The sequence below is a fragment of the Cuculus canorus genome, chromosome 24 (genome assembly GCF_017976375.1).
Source record: "Cuculus canorus isolate bCucCan1 chromosome 24, bCucCan1.pri, whole genome shotgun sequence".
NCBI lineage: Eukaryota > Metazoa > Chordata > Aves > Cuculiformes > Cuculidae > Cuculus > Cuculus canorus.
Genome location: NC_071424.1, coordinates 5,753,442 through 5,767,266, shown reverse-complemented (window position 1 = coordinate 5,767,266; position 13,825 = coordinate 5,753,442). Strand labels below are relative to the sequence as shown.

Genomic DNA, 13,825 nt, shown 5'->3' with positions numbered 1-13,825 from the left:
GGAGGGTGACAGAGGAGGGGGCTTTTAGCCCAATTTATTGGGGCTATTTAGTTATTTGAGTATAATAGTTAAATTTGAGGGAGGGAGGGAGGGAGGTTTTGCAGCCCCAGAGAGAAACAGAGTGAGAGAGTGGCCCCAGAGGCCGTACTGTGGCACAGGGGCTGCCTCCATGGCGTGGCTTTGGGAACTGGGGATCTGCAAAGCGATGGGGGTGCGGTGGCCGGATCCGGAGCAGCGGGTGGCCCTGATGTGGTGTAGGGTGTTTCCCGCCATGGCTTGCCTTTAGGGACACAGGGTCCCCACAGCAATGGGGGTGTCAGGGCCAGATCCTGAGCAGTGGGTGGTCCCTGCTGCGGTGCAGGGTGCTCCCCCCATGGCTGAGCTTTGGGGACAGGGGGGGTTCCCAGGGTGATTGCGGTGCCAGCACCGGAGCTTCTACAGTGCATGGCAGCCCCGTTGCCGGCCCCGCAGCTGGCGGGACGCCCTGGCACCCTGCCTGCGCCTGGTCATGCCAGCGGGGAGGGGAAAGGGGAGGGTGCTGGGCGGGGGCTCTGCACCTCCATCTGTGCCCCCGTCCGTGCCTCTGCAGAGCCACCGCTGGTGCCACCATGGTGCTCACACTGGGCTACTGGGACATCCGAGGGGTAAGCGGGGGACAAGGGGGGGCAGTGATGGCTGGGGTGTGTGTGATAGGGGTGGAGGGTTTGTGGGGGGATGGAGAGCAGAGTGGGGGTCAGTGGGTGCTGAGCGGTGGGTGCTGTGTCCCCCCAGCTGGCGCACGCCATCCGCCTGCTGCTGGAGTACACGGAGACCCCCTACCAGGAGCGTATGTACCGTCCCGGCCCAGGTGAGGGGAGTGAGTGGGGAGCCCCCCCGGGTCCTCCAACCCCTTGTGCCCCCAGCTCCTCGTTCCCAGTTTGTGCTGCCAGGGGAACACCAGGGGAAAGAGACTCCATGTTCCACAGCCTGGCTGCCTGCACCCCCACCTCCTGCCAGGTCTGGGGGGGCCCTCAGCCCCTCTACACCTTCCCACCCTGGACCTTGTCCCTTGCTCCCTGTCCTCCCTTATCTGCCTTGGGGAGGCACATGGCTGCTCCTGGGGCAGAGTGCGGATGCCCCTGCGCACCCCCTGCACCCATGAGTTTGCTGTGGGTGGGATGAGTAGGGGTTGGAGGGGCTGTGGGAGACCCTCTGCCCCCATAACTATTCCCTATCCTCCCCAGCCCCGGACTTCGATCCGAGTGACTGGACCAATGAGAAGGAGAAACTGGGACTCGACTTCCCCAACGTAGGTGATGGATGGGCAATGGGGGGTGTGGGGAAGGGGCCAGGGGGCACTGGGGATGATCCCCTGAATAAGCTGATACCCCCCTTGGTGTGTGTCCCCCTCCAGCTGCCCTATCTCATCGATGGCAACACCAGGCTGACACAAAGCAACGCCATCCTGCGCTACATCGCCCGCAAGCACAAGATGTGTGAGTGCTGGGGGGGTCACAGCACCAGAGGGGGGTCCTGCAGTGGGGGTTGATGGTTGATGATGTCTCCCCTTCCCGTAGGTGGTGAGACCGAGGAGGAGATCCTGCGCGTGGACATGCTGGAGAACCAGCTCATGGATTTGCGAATGAACTTTGCCCGGTTGTGCTACAACCCTGACTTCGTGAGTACCCCCGTGGGGGGCACAGGGGGATGCACAACCCCAACTGCACAGGGGACATGGGGATAAGAAGAACGAGGCCATAGTCAGTGCAGGGCATGCGTTGGGGGGCACCCCTTGCCTGGCTGCAGTCAGGGCATTTTGCCCCTGGTTGGGGAGGGGCTGTAGGGGAGAGAGCCCCCACCCCAGCTGTGCTCCCTGTGTAGGAGAAGCTGAAGCCGGCGTACCTGGAGCAGCTGCCTGGGAAGCTGCGGGAGCTGTCACGGTTCTTGGGCTCCCGTTCGTGGTTTGCAGGGGAGAAGGTAGGTGAGAGGGTTCTGGGGGGTTTGGGGAAACCCTGAGGGTGCTGACTCCCTGTCCACCTTCCCAGCTCACTTTTGTGGACTTCCTGGCATACGATGTACTGGACCAGCACCGCATGTTCGTGCCCGAGTGCCCTGAGCTGCAGGGCAACCTGGGCCACTTCCTGCAGCGATTTGAGGTGAGCAGAATGACTGGGGACACCCCGGTGCCACCAGCCCTGTCCCCAAGGCCCTGCTGTCCCTGATGCCTTTCCCAGCACCCCAATGTCCCTGACATCCGAATGTCCCTGTCCTCATCCCTGAGAAACCAGTCTCCCCATCCCCATCCCTGACACCCTGATGGGCCTGTCCCAATTCCTGAAACCTTAATGCTCCTCTCCCCATCCCCAACAGCCCAGTGTCCCCATCCCCAACAGCCCAGTGTCCCCAGCCTCGTCCCTGGCACTTTGGTGCCTCTATCCCCATCCTGACACCCCGGTGTCCCCACACCCGTCCTAATCCGTGACTCTCTGGTTTCCCCATCCACAAGACCCCAGCGTCCCCATCCCTGACACCCTGATGTCCCCATCCCTGTCCCCAGCACCCTGGTGCCTCTGTTCTCATACTCTGGTTTCCCCATTTCCACTGCCATCCCCAAGACCCTGGTGTCTCTGGCCCTACCCCCAACACTCTAGTGTCTCTGTCCCCATCCCTGACACCCCAGTCTCCCCATTCCTGATACCACGGTGTCCTTGTCCCCATCCCTGACACCCTGGTGGCCCCAACCCCATTGCATTCCTGACACCCTGGTGTCCCTGACTCCATCCCTGACACACTGGGGTCCCTGTCCCCTTCCCTGGCACCACTGTCTCCCTCTTCTTATCCCTGACACCCCAATATCCCTGTCCCCATCTCTGACACCCCAATATCCCTGTCCTCATCCTGTCTCCTCCTCAGGCGCTGGAGAAGATCTCTGCCTACATGAAATCCGGGCGCTTCATGAAGACCCCCATTTTCTGGCGCACGGGAAAGTGGTGCAACACCAAGGAGTGAGGGGGTGCCCTCTCCCCCACCCCCATGCCCCCATCCTCACCTCCTGCCCTCTTCGCTACCGAATAAATCCTTCTTTTCTGGCCGCCATGTGGGGTGCTTTGAGCTGCTGTGGGAGCGCGGATGCAGGGAAGGATGGGGCCCATGGAGCCCTCCATTTTGTGGGAGTGACTGCTGGGGAGGGTGACAGAGGAGGGGGCTTTTAGCCCAATTTATTGGGGCTATTTAGTTATTTTAGTATAATAGTTAAAGTTGAGGGAGGGAGGGAGGGAGGTTTTGCAGCCCCAGAGAGAAACAGAGTGAGAGAGTGGCCCCAGAGGCCGTACTGTGGCACAGGGGCTGCCTCCATGGCGTGGCTTTGGGAACTGGGGATCTGCAAAGCGATGGGGGTGCGGTGGCCGGATCCGGAGCAGCGGGTGGCCCTGATGTGGTGTAGGGTGTTTCCCGCCATGGCTTGCCTTTAGGGACACAGGGTCCCCACAGCAATGGGGGTGTCAGGGCCAGATCCTGAGCAGTGGGTGGTCGCAAAGACCGATGGTGCAGTGCAAGGTTGTTCCTCCCATGGCTTGGCCTTCATGATGGGGGGGTGTCCAAAGCGCTGCAAGGGCCAGGGGCTGCATCCTGAGTGGGAGAGGGTCCCTCAGACCCTGCTGTGGCATAGGGTGACCCCACTGGTGTGGCTTTAGGGACAAGGGAATCCCCAGAGTAATTGGGGTCCTGGCCTGGATCCTGAGCAGCGGGTGGTCCCTGCTGCATTGTAGCTCCCCCCCCCACCGGATTGGATTCAGGAACAGGGGTCCCACCAGTGTGAGGGGGTGCTGGGCCCAGATCCTGAGCAGTGCGTGGCCACAAGCATCGCTGCTGCAGTGTGAGGTTGTTCCCCCCCATAGCTTGGCATTAGGGACAGAGGGTCCCCACAGCAATGGGGGTGTCAGGGCCAGATCCTGAGCAGTGGGTGGTCCCTGCTGCAGTGTAGGGTGCTCCCCCCAAGGCTGAGCTTTGGGGACAGGGGGGTTCCCAGGGTGATTGCGGTGCCAGCACCGGAGCCTCTAAGGTGCATGGCAGCCCCGTTGCCGTGGCAGCTGGCGGGACGCCCTGGCACCCTGCCTGTGCCTGGTCACGCCAGCAGGGAGGGGAAAGGGGAGGGTGCTGGGCAGGGGTTCAGCACCTCTGTCCGTGCCTCTGCAGAGCCACTGCTGGTGCCACCATGGTGCTCACACTGGGCTACTGGGATGTCCGAGGGGTGAGTGGGGGGCAAGGGGGGGCAGTGATGGCTGGGGGTGTGTGTGATAGGTGTGGATGGTTCGTGAGGGGATGGAGAGAAGAGGGGGGGTCAGTGGGTGCTGAGCGGTGGGTGCTGTGTCCCCCCCAGCTGGCGCACGCCATCCGCCTGCTGCTGGAGTACACGGAGACCCCCTACCAGGACCGTCGGTATGAGCCCGGCCCAGGTGAGGGGGGCGAGTGGAGACCCCCACAGGGTACCCCCCAACCCCTCATCCCCCCAGCTCTTTGTTCCCAGTTTGTGCTGCCAGGGGAACACCAGGGGAAAGAGACTCCATGTTCCACAGCCTGGCTGCCTGCACCCCCACCTCCTGCCAGGTCTGGGGGGGCCCTCAGCTCCTCTACACCTTCCCACCCTGGACCTTGTCCCTTGCTCCCTGTCCTCCCTTATCTGCCTTGGGGAGGCACATGGCTGCTCCTGGGTCAGAGTGCGGATGCCCCTGCGCACCCCCTGCACCCATGAGTTTGCTGTGGGTGGGATGAGTAGGGTTTGAGAGGGCTGTGGGAGACCCCCCAACCTCATTTCTATTCCCCATCCTCTCCAGCCCCGGACTTCGATCGAAGCGACTGGACCAATGAGAAGGAGAAACTGGGACTCGACTTCCCCAACGTAGGTGATGGATGGGCAATGGGGGGTGTGGGGAAGGGGCCAGGGGGCACTGGGGATGATCCCCTGAATAAGCTGATACCCCCTTTGGTGTGTGTCCCCCTCCAGCTGCCCTATCTCATCGATGGCAACACCAGGCTGACACAAAGCAACGCCATCCTGCGCTACATCGCCCGCAAGCACAAGATGTGTGAGTGTTAGGGGGGTCACAGCACCAGAGAGGGGTCCTGCAGTGGGGGTTGATGGTTGATGATGTCTCCCCTTCCCGCAGGTGGTGAGACCGAGGAGGAGATCCTGCGTGTGGACATGCTGGAGAACCAGCTCATGGATTTGCGAATCAAGTTTGCCCTACTGTGCTACAGCCCCGACTTCGTGAGTACCCCCATGGGGGGCACAGGGGGATGCACAACACCAACCCCACTGGGACATGGGGATAAGAAGAACGAGGCCATAGTCAGCGCAGGGGATGCGTTGGGGGGCACCCCTTGCCTGGTTGCAGTCAGGGGATGATGCCCCTGGTTGGGGAGGGGCTGTAGGGGAGACAGCCCCCACCCCAGCTCTGCAATCCCATGTAGGAGAAGCTGAAGCCGGCGTACCTGGAGCAGCTGCCTGGGAAGCTGCGGGAGCTGTCACAGTTCTTGGGCTCCCGTTCGTGGTTTGCGGGGGAGAAGGTAGGTGAGGGGGTTCTGGGGGGTTTGGGGAAACCCTGAGGGTGCTGACTCCCTGTCTACCTCCCCAGCTCACTTTCGTGGACTTTCTGGCGTACGATGTACTGGACCAGCACCGCATGTTCGTGCCTGAGTGCCCCGAGCTGCAGGGCAACCTGGGCCACTTCCTGCAGCGATTTGAGGTGAGCAGAATGACTGGGGACACCCCGGTGCCACCACTGTCTCCGTCTTGTCATCCCTAACACCTCAATATCCCTGTCCCCATCGCTGACACCCCAATATCTCTGTCCTCATCCTGTCTCCTCCTCAGGCGCTGGAGAAGATCTCTGCCTACATGAAATCCGGGCGCTTCATGAAGACCCCCATTTTCTGGCGCACGGCAAAGTGGTGCAACACCAAGGAGTGAGGGGGTGCCCTCTCCCCCACCCCCGTGCCCCCATCCTCACCTCCTGCCCTCTTCGCTACCGAATAAATCCTTCTTTTCTGGCCGCCATGTGGGGTGCTTTGAGCTGCTGTGGGAGCGCGGATGCGGGGAAGGATGGGGCCCATGGAGCCCTCCATTTTGTGGGAGTGACTGCTGGGGAGGGTGACAGAGGAGGGGGCTTTTAGCCCAATTTATTGGGGCTATTTAGTTATTTGAGTATAATAGTTAAAGTTGAGGGAGGGGAGGGAGGTTTTGCAGCCCCAGAGAGAAACAGAGTGAGAGAGTGTCCCCAGAGGCCGTACTGTGGCACAGGGGCTGCCTCCATGGCGTGGCTTTGGGAACTGGGGATCTGCAAAGCGATGGGGGTGCAGTGGCTGGATCCGGAGCAGCAGGTGGCCCTGATGCGGTGTAGGGTGTTTCCCGCCATGGCTTGCCTTTAGGGACACAGGGTCCCCACAGCAATGGGGGTGCCAGGGCCAAATCCTGAGCAGTGGGTGGTCTCTGCTGCGGTGCAGGGTGCTCCCCCAAGGCTGAGCTTTGGGGACAGGGGGGTTCCCAGGGTGATTGCGGTGCCAGCACCGGAGCCTCTAAGGTGCATGGCAGCCCCGTTGCCGGCCCCGCAGCTGGCGGGACGCCCTGGCACCCTGCCTGTGCCTGGTCACGCCAGCAGGGAGGGGAAAGGGGAGGGTGCTGGGTAGGAACTCAGCACCTCCGTCCGTGCCCCCGTCCGTGCCTCTGCAGAGCCACTGCTGGTGCCACCATGGTGCTCACACTGGGCTACTGGGACATCCGAGGGGTGAGCGGGGCACAAAGGGGGCAGCGATGACTGGGGGGTGTGTGATAGGGGTGGAGGGTTCGTGGGTGGATGGAGAGCAGAGGGGGGGTCAGTGGGTGCTGAGCGGTGGGTGCTGTGTCCCCCCAGCTGGCGCACGCCATCCGCCTGCTGCTGGAGTACACGGAGACCCCCTACCAGGAGCGTCTCTACCGTCCCGGCCCAGGTGAGGGGGGCAAGTGGGGAGACCCCCGGGGTCCTCCAACCCCTTGTGCCCCCAGCTCCTCGTTCCTCATTTGTGCTGCCAGGGGAACACCACGGGAAAGAGACTCCATGTTCCACAGCCTGGCTGCCTGCACCCCCACCTCCTGCCAGGTCTGGGGGGGCCCTCAGCTCCTCTACACCTTCCCACCCCGAACCTTGTCCCTTCCTCCCTGTCCTCCCTTATCTGCCCTGGGGGGGCACATGGCTGCTCCTGGGGCAGAGTGCGGATGCCCCTGCACACCCCCTGCACCCATGAGTTTGCTGTGGGTGGGATGAGTAGGGGTTGGGGGGGGGTGTGAGTGGCCCCCTCCCCATATCTATTCCCCATCCTCTCCAGCCCCGGACTTCGATCGAAGCGACTGGACCAATGAGAAGGAGAAACTGGGACTCGATTTCCCCAACGTAGGTGATGGATGGGCAATGGGGGGTGTGGGGAAGGAGCCAGGGGGCACTTGGACTGACTCCCCCCATAAGCTGACATCCCCCTCGGTGTGTGTCCCCCTCCAGCTGCCCTATCTCATTGACGGCAACACCAGGCTGACACAAAGCAATGCCATCCTGCGCTACATCGCCCGCAAGCACAAGATGTGTGAGTGCTGGTGGGGTCACAGCACCATAGTGGGGTCCTGGGGTGGGGGCTGGTGATGTCTCCCATTCCCACAGGTGGTGAGACTGAGGAGGAGATCCTGCGTGTGGACATGCTGCTGAACCACGTCGTGGATTTGTGTGACAGCTTTGCCCTACTGTGCTACAACCCCAACTTCGTGAGTACCCCCATGGGGGACTCAGAGGGACAGACCCCCCCACCGGAGTCTTGTCCCCAACTGCACTGGGGACACGGGGATAAGGGGAACGAGGCCATAGTCAGCGCAGGGGACATGTTGGGGGGCACCCCTTGCCTGGCTGCAGTCAGGGGATGATGTCCCTGGTTGGGGAGGGGCTGTAGGGGAGACAGCCCCCACCCCAGCTCTGCAATCCCATGTAGGAGAAGCTGAAGCCGGCGTACCTGGAGCAGCTGCCTGGGAAGCTGCGGGAGCTGTCACGGTTCCTGGGCTCCCGGCCGTGGTTTGCCGGGGAGAAGGTAGGTGGGGGTTCTGGGGGTTTTGGGAGGATCCCCGTGGGGGCTGACTCCTTGTCCCCCCTCCTCGTCTCCAGCTCACCTTCGTGGACTTCCTGGCATATGACTTCCTCGACATGCAACGTATTTTTGTGCCTGACTGCCCCGAACTGCAGGGCAACCTGGGCAGCTTCGTGCAGCGCTTCGAGGTGAACGGGGTACTTGGGGCACGCTGGAGACACCAACCCTGTCCCCAAAGCCCCAGTGTCCCTGCCGTCTTCCCCAGCACCCCAGTGTCCCTATTCCCATTCCTGACACCCTGGTATTCATATCCCTTTCCCCAGCATCCCAGTGTCTCTGGCCCCATCCCTGATACCCTCATCCTCATTCTTGAATTCCTGGTTTCCCCATCCCAAATACCCAGGTGTTCATGTCCCCAGCACACCAGTGTCCCTGTCTCAGTCCTGGAATCCCTGGTGTCCCATCCTCATCCATGAATCCCCAGTTTCTCCCTCCACAGCACCCGAATATCCCTGTCCCCAGCACCACAGTGCCTGTGGCCCTGTCCTGGAATCCCTGGTGTCCCCATCCCTATCCTGTCCCTAACACCCTGAGGTTGTCTTGTGCATCTCTGACACTCCGATGTCCCTGCACCCATCCTCAACACCCTGGTGGTCCCCATCACTAAACACCCCAGGATCCCTGTCTCTGTCCCGCTTCCTGACATCCCAGTGTCTCTGTCCCCATCCCTTGCACTCTATGTCCCCATTCCCATCTTCAACGCCTCTGTTTCCTGTCGCCATCCCTGACACCCCAGTCACCCTGTCCCCAACACCCCAGTCACCCCATCCCTGTCACCCTAATATTCACATCCTCCTCCTTGACATTCCAATATTCATGTCCCTCTCCCTGACACCCCCGACAGCCCATCATCCCTGTCCCCATCCTGTCTCCTCCTACAGGCGCTGGAAAAGATCTCTGCCTACATGAAGTCGGGGCGCTTCACCAAGACCCCTGTTTTCTCTTGGACGGCGACGTGGGGCAACACCAAGGAGTGAGGGGGTGCCCCCTCATGCCCCCCACTCCCTAACCCTAGCCATGCAGAATAAATCTGTGGGCTTCCCATTTTCTGGCTGCCATGTGGGGTGCATTGAGCCGCTGTCAGAGCGTGGGGTGCTGGGAAGGGTGGGGGCCATGGGGACCCCCATTTTGTGGGGGTGACTGCTGGGTGGGACATTTTGGACATTCTCCCAGGATCCCCCAGGACAAGCCGCCCCCTCCCTGCCCCTGGTGACTGTGGGGGCCAAGGGGGCAGATGGGGTAGTGAGACCCTCACGCAACTTAGGGGTGTGAAAGGGGGGACCCCTGTGCAGAATGAGTGAGGGTCACAGAGGGACCTGTGTCCCCCACGGTAAGGGGGTCCCTCTGCAGACTGTGGGATGCTCATATAGTCCAGGCAGCTGCAAAGGAGAACAACCCCCCAGATAAAGGGGATCACATAAAGACTGGAGGCTGCAAGGGGGGCCCCACAATCCTCCATGATAAGAAGACTCCTCCTCAGCCATCAGACTGAGGGGTCCAAGGAGGGGATCATGCCCTTTCCAGGACTGGGGGACCCCCAGTACAGATTGAGAGGGGTGAAGGTAGGACTTATGCATGCCCCGGGGATAAGGAGTACCCTCATGCAGAGCCCCCAGAATAAATGGGAGTCCTGAAAACTGTGGGGTCCAAATGCGGGGCGGGGGGGCATGCTGAGAAGGAGGGGGCACATGCATTGTGGAGGGGGTTCAAGGGGAGAGTGTCCCGTGTCCCTCCAGCACAAATGGGGTCCCTTACAGGCTAGGGGTTCCCATGCCCCCCAAAGACAGGGGGAGACCCCCATGAGGAAATCCATGATCTGGTTCTCAAGCATGTCCACACGGAGGATCTCTTCCTCTGTTTCACAACCTGCAGGACAGGGAGACAGCAGTGGGGAGTGCCCTCCAACCTCAATTCCAATCCAAGCCCAACAAAAGCCCATGCCAAGCCCAAGCCCAAGCCAAGCCCAGGCCCAAGCCCAACCAAAGTCCAAGGCCCAGCCCACCCCAGCACTCACACATCTTGTGCTTGCGGGCGATGTAGCGCAGGATGGCGTTGCTCTGCGTCAGCTTGGTGGGGCCATCAATGAAATATGGGAGCTGGAGGAGACATCAAGGCATGGGATCACCAGGGGGTACCTTATAACCGCCCCCCAGCTCAAGACCACCTACATTGGGGAAGTCAAGGCCCAGCTTCTCCTTCTCATTGATCCATTGGCTCTTGTCATAGTCAGGAGCTGGAAGGAAGAGACAGGGTTTTTTTTTGGGGTGACACCATGTTTCCCTGACAAGCCAGAGAGCTTGAGGGTGGCATGGGGACACCCCCAGAACTCCTCACCTTCCCCACAGCTATAGAGCTTGTCCTCGTAGGGCGTCTCCGTGTACTCCAGGAGCAGGCGGATGGCGTGGGCAAGCTGGGGGGGCAAGGATCAGTAAGACCTCCCAAATGCCTCCCCTGGTTGGGAAACTGAGGTGCGGAGAAGGATGAGCCACCCCCACACACACAGCTCCCCCCCCAGCAGGCACAGGTGTCCCTCCATCTCACTGGGTGCCCCCAAAAGCAATGGGGCCCCCTCTAAGTGCCCTCACAGCTGCCCCCAACAGGAACACAGGCCCCCCACACCCTCTCCTTAAGATCAAGAGGATTCCCACAGTCCCCACCCCCAAAAAGCATGGGGACCCCCACAGCTCCCCACCATGAACACAGCCCCCCCCACCTCACCCCTAAGATCAAGGGGACCTTCACAGCCTCAAGAGCATGGGGAGCCTTACATACCCCCTAAAAAACATGGGGAGCCTTTCATCCTCCCTAAAGAACATGGGCCCCTCCGACTGCACCCCCACCATGAACACAGGCCCCCTCTCCTAAAATCAGGGGGACCTCAATAGCCCCAACAGTATGGGGACCCTTACCTCACCCCTAAAAGCATGGGGGCCCCCACAAACCCCCCATCATGAACAGAGGGCCCCCCGCACCCCAACCCTAAGATCAAAAGGACCTCCACAGCCCCAGGAGCATGGGGAGCCTAACAGCCCCCCTAAAGAGTATGGGGAGCCCCACAGCACCCCCAGCATGAACACAGCCCCCCCCTAAAATCAAGGGGACCTCAATAGCCCCAACAGTATGGGGAGCCTTACATCCCCCCTAAAAGCACGGGACCCCCACAACCCCCCTATCATGAACAGAGGGCCCCCCACACCCTAACCCTAAGATCAAGGGGACCTCCACAGCCCCAAGAGTATGGGGAGCCTTACAGCCCCCCTAAAGAGTATGGGGACCCCCACAGTACCCCCATCATGAACACAGCTCCCCCCTCCTAAGATCAAGGGAACCTCCACAGCCCCAAGAATATGGGGAGCCTTACATCCCCCCTAAAGAGCATGGGGCCCCCCACAGCACCATCATGAACACAGGGCCTCCCACACTCCACCCCTAAGATCAAGGAGACCTCCACAGCCCCAAGAGTATGGGGAGCATTACATCCCCCCTAAAGAGCATGGGGACCCTCACAACCCCCCCATCATGAACAGGGGGATCCCCCCCGCAGCTGGAGTGGAGGAGGAGGAGAAGCTCGTGTCCCTTTAAGGTCCCCCCCCGGCGGTGGAGCGCGGGCTCAGGGAAGGAGCCGCGGGGGGGCGGGGAGAGAGCGATCGGCGCGGCCATGGCGGTGCTGGGATACTGGGACATCCGCGGCGTGAGCAGCGCCTCGGGGCCCGGCACGGGGCCCTGCTGGGGGGGACCCCTCTGTTCATGATGGGGGGGGCTGGGGTCCCCATGCTCTTTAGGGGGGCTGTAAGGGTCTCCATGCTCCTGGGGCTGTGGAGGTCCCTTTGATCTTAGGGGGGTGGGGTGTGAGGGGGGCCCTGTGTTCATGATGGGGGTGCTGTGGGGGTCCCCATGCTCTTTAGGGGGGATGTAAGGCTCCCCATGCTCCTGGGGCTGTGGAGGTCCTTTTGATCTTAGGGGAGGGGTGTGGGGGGGCCTGTGTTTATGATGGGGGGTTGTGGGGGTCCCCTTGCTCTTTAGGGGGGCTGTAAGGCTCCCCATGCTCTTGGGGCTATGGAGGTCCCTTTGATCTTAGGGGCTATGTGTGGAGGGGCCTGTGTTCATGATGGGGGTCCCCATGCTCTTTAGGGGGGGATGTAAGGCTCCCCATGCTCCTGGGGCTATTGAGGTCCCCTTGATCTTAGGGGTGGGGGGTGTGGGCCTGTGTTCATGATGAGGAGTGCTGTGGGCGGCCCCATGCTCTTTACGGGGGCTGTAAGGCTCCCCATACTCTTGAGGCTGTGGAGGTCCCCTTGATCTTAGGGGTGGGGTGTGGAGGGGGAGCTGTGTTCATGATGGGGGGTGCTGTGGCGATCCTCTTGATCTTAAGGAGGGGATGTGGGGGCCCTATATTGGTGTTGGGGGCAGCTGTGAGTGTCCCCCTGCACTTAGAGGGTGTTCCATTGTTTTTGGGGGTACCCAGTGAGGTGAAGGGACACCTGTGCCTGCTGGGGGGGGAGCTGTGTGTGTGGGGGTGGCTCATCCTTCTCCACACCTCAGTTTCCCAAACGGGGGAGGCATTTGGGAGGTCTTACTGATCCTTGCCCCCCCAGCTTGCCCACGCCATCCGCCTGCTCCTGGAGTACACGGAGACGCCCTACGAGGACAAGCTCTATAGCTGTGGGGAAGGTGAGGAGTTCTGGGGGTGTCCCCATGCCACCCTCAAGCTCTCTGGCTTTTCAGGGAAACATGGTGTCACCCCAAAAAAAAACCCTGTCTCTTCCTTCCAGCTCCTGACTATGACAAGAGCCAATGGATCAATGAGAAGGAGAAGCTGGGCCTTGACTTCCCCAATGTAGGTGGTCTTGAGCTGGGGGGCGGTTATAAGGTACCCCCTGGTGGTCCCATGCCCTGGTGATCCCATGCCTTGATGTCTCCTCCAGCTCCCATATTTCATTGATGGCCCCACCAAGCTGACACAGAGCAACGCCATCCTGCGCTACATCGCCCGCAAGCACAAGATGTGTGAGTGCTGGGGTGGGCTGGGCCTTGGACTTTGGTTGGGCTTCGATTGGAGTTGAGGTTGGAGGGCACTCCCCGCTGCTGTCCCCCTGTCCCGCAGGTGGTGAGACAGAGGAAGAGATCCTCCGTGTGGACATGCTGGAGAACCAGATCATGGATTTCCGCATGAGTCTGGTGATGGTCTGCTACAACCCTGACTTTGTGAGTGTCCCTGTCTGCAGGGTTTGGTGCCTGTGCCCGTGCTTGGCCGTGCCTTGGGATGCTTTGGCATCAGAGACGCCATGTGGGAAGATGCTGTCCCCTGGGGTGGTAGGACCAGGGTGCCCAGCTTCACCCTTGCACCTCTTCCTCCGACAGGAGAAGCTCAAGCCAGGCTACCTGGAGCAGCTGCCGGGGAAGCTGAAGCTCTTCTCCAACTTCTTGGGGGACAGAAAGTGGTTTGCAGGGGAGAAGGTACCGTCGGGACCTTGGAGGGGTTTTGGGGGCTGAAGAGGATGTTTGTTCCCATGCTGATCCTCACCGTGTCCTCCTTGTCCCCAGCTCACCTTTGTGGACTTCCTCATGTTTGATGTACTGGAGCAGAACCGCATCTTTGAGCCCAAGTGCCTGGAGCCCTTCAAGAACCTCAAGGATTTCATGGATCGCTTTGGGGTGAGCTAGGTCACTCTGGCCATCGCTCTCC

At 61.1% G+C, this 13,825-nt stretch overlaps 5 protein-coding genes across 5 annotated transcripts; 4 read left to right on the top strand and 1 right to left on the bottom strand.

The window, feature by feature from the left end:
- Window positions 1-487: 487 nt before the first annotated feature.
- On the top strand, window positions 488-3,070 carry LOC128854403 (glutathione S-transferase 2). Its single transcript, XM_054087558.1, has 8 exons — window positions 488-644; window positions 772-847; window positions 1,224-1,288; window positions 1,394-1,475; window positions 1,557-1,657; window positions 1,861-1,956; window positions 2,025-2,135; window positions 2,893-3,070. The coding sequence occupies exons 1-8, from the start codon at window positions 609-611 to the stop codon at window positions 2,986-2,988; spliced, it is 663 nt and encodes a 220-aa protein (XP_053943533.1). The 5' UTR covers window positions 488-608; the 3' UTR covers window positions 2,989-3,070.
- A 1,033-nt stretch (window positions 3,071-4,103) lies between these two features.
- Window positions 4,104-6,021, top strand: LOC128854405 (glutathione S-transferase 2-like). The gene is made up of 8 exons (XM_054087561.1): window positions 4,104-4,228; window positions 4,358-4,433; window positions 4,812-4,876; window positions 4,982-5,063; window positions 5,145-5,245; window positions 5,449-5,544; window positions 5,613-5,723; window positions 5,852-6,021. The coding sequence occupies exons 1-8, from the start codon at window positions 4,193-4,195 to the stop codon at window positions 5,945-5,947; spliced, it is 663 nt and encodes a 220-aa protein (XP_053943536.1). The 5' UTR covers window positions 4,104-4,192; the 3' UTR covers window positions 5,948-6,021.
- Window positions 6,022-6,622: 601 nt separating this feature from the next.
- LOC104062305 (glutathione S-transferase 2-like) lies at window positions 6,623-9,177 on the top strand. Its single transcript, XM_054087560.1, has 8 exons — window positions 6,623-6,761; window positions 6,888-6,963; window positions 7,339-7,403; window positions 7,509-7,590; window positions 7,665-7,765; window positions 7,987-8,082; window positions 8,157-8,267; window positions 9,021-9,177. The coding sequence occupies exons 1-8, from the start codon at window positions 6,726-6,728 to the stop codon at window positions 9,114-9,116; spliced, it is 663 nt and encodes a 220-aa protein (XP_053943535.1). The 5' UTR covers window positions 6,623-6,725; the 3' UTR covers window positions 9,117-9,177.
- A 324-nt stretch (window positions 9,178-9,501) lies between these two features.
- LOC128854452 (glutathione S-transferase Mu 1-like) lies at window positions 9,502-11,065 on the bottom strand. Its single transcript, XM_054088000.1, has 6 exons — window positions 11,054-11,065; window positions 10,474-10,549; window positions 10,308-10,372; window positions 10,154-10,235; window positions 9,895-10,005; window positions 9,502-9,518 (listed from the first exon to the last, which is right to left on the bottom strand). Exons 1-6 carry the CDS (start codon window positions 11,063-11,065, stop codon window positions 9,502-9,504), a joined length of 363 nt encoding a protein of 120 aa, XP_053943975.1.
- A 681-nt stretch (window positions 11,066-11,746) lies between these two features.
- LOC104062304 (glutathione S-transferase Mu 1) lies at window positions 11,747-13,803 on the top strand. The gene is made up of 7 exons (XM_054087563.1): window positions 11,747-11,830; window positions 12,735-12,810; window positions 12,912-12,976; window positions 13,065-13,146; window positions 13,244-13,344; window positions 13,501-13,596; window positions 13,684-13,803. The coding sequence occupies exons 1-7, from the start codon at window positions 11,798-11,800 to the stop codon at window positions 13,801-13,803; spliced, it is 573 nt and encodes a 190-aa protein (XP_053943538.1). The 5' UTR covers window positions 11,747-11,797.
- Window positions 13,804-13,825: the final 22 nt, after the last annotated feature.

Bases quoted from the DNA above. Each gene is read 5' to 3' on its own strand.
- LOC128854403 (XM_054087558.1), top strand. From the start codon at position 609: ATGGTGCTCACACTGGGCTACTGGGACATCCGAGGG. The intron at 645-771 runs GTAAGCGGGGGA...GTGTCCCCCCAG, and splicing joins GCTACTGGGACATCCGAGGG to CTGGCGCACGCCATCCGCCT. The intron at 1,957-2,024 runs GTAGGTGAGAGG...CCACCTTCCCAG, and splicing joins CGTGGTTTGCAGGGGAGAAG to CTCACTTTTGTGGACTTCCT.
- LOC128854405 (XM_054087561.1), top strand. From the start codon at position 4,193: ATGGTGCTCACACTGGGCTACTGGGATGTCCGAGGG. The intron at 4,229-4,357 runs GTGAGTGGGGGG...TGTCCCCCCCAG, and splicing joins GCTACTGGGATGTCCGAGGG to CTGGCGCACGCCATCCGCCT. The intron at 4,877-4,981 runs GTAGGTGATGGA...GTCCCCCTCCAG, and splicing joins TGGGACTCGACTTCCCCAAC to CTGCCCTATCTCATCGATGG.
- LOC104062305 (XM_054087560.1), top strand. From the start codon at position 6,726: ATGGTGCTCACACTGGGCTACTGGGACATCCGAGGG. The intron at 7,591-7,664 runs GTGAGTGCTGGT...CCATTCCCACAG, and splicing joins CGCCCGCAAGCACAAGATGT to GTGGTGAGACTGAGGAGGAG. The intron at 8,083-8,156 runs GTAGGTGGGGGT...CCTCGTCTCCAG, and splicing joins CGTGGTTTGCCGGGGAGAAG to CTCACCTTCGTGGACTTCCT.
- LOC128854452 (XM_054088000.1), bottom strand. The intron at 10,373-10,473 runs GTGAGGAGTTCT...TCTTCCTTCCAG, and splicing joins GCTCTATAGCTGTGGGGAAG to CTCCTGACTATGACAAGAGC. The intron at 10,006-10,153 runs GTGAGTGCTGGG...CCTGTCCTGCAG, and splicing joins CGCCCGCAAGCACAAGATGT to GTTGTGAAACAGAGGAAGAG.
- LOC104062304 (XM_054087563.1), top strand. From the start codon at position 11,798: ATGGCGGTGCTGGGATACTGGGACATCCGCGGC. The intron at 11,831-12,734 runs GTGAGCAGCGCC...TTGCCCCCCCAG, and splicing joins GATACTGGGACATCCGCGGC to CTTGCCCACGCCATCCGCCT. The intron at 13,597-13,683 runs GTACCGTCGGGA...CCTTGTCCCCAG, and splicing joins AGTGGTTTGCAGGGGAGAAG to CTCACCTTTGTGGACTTCCT.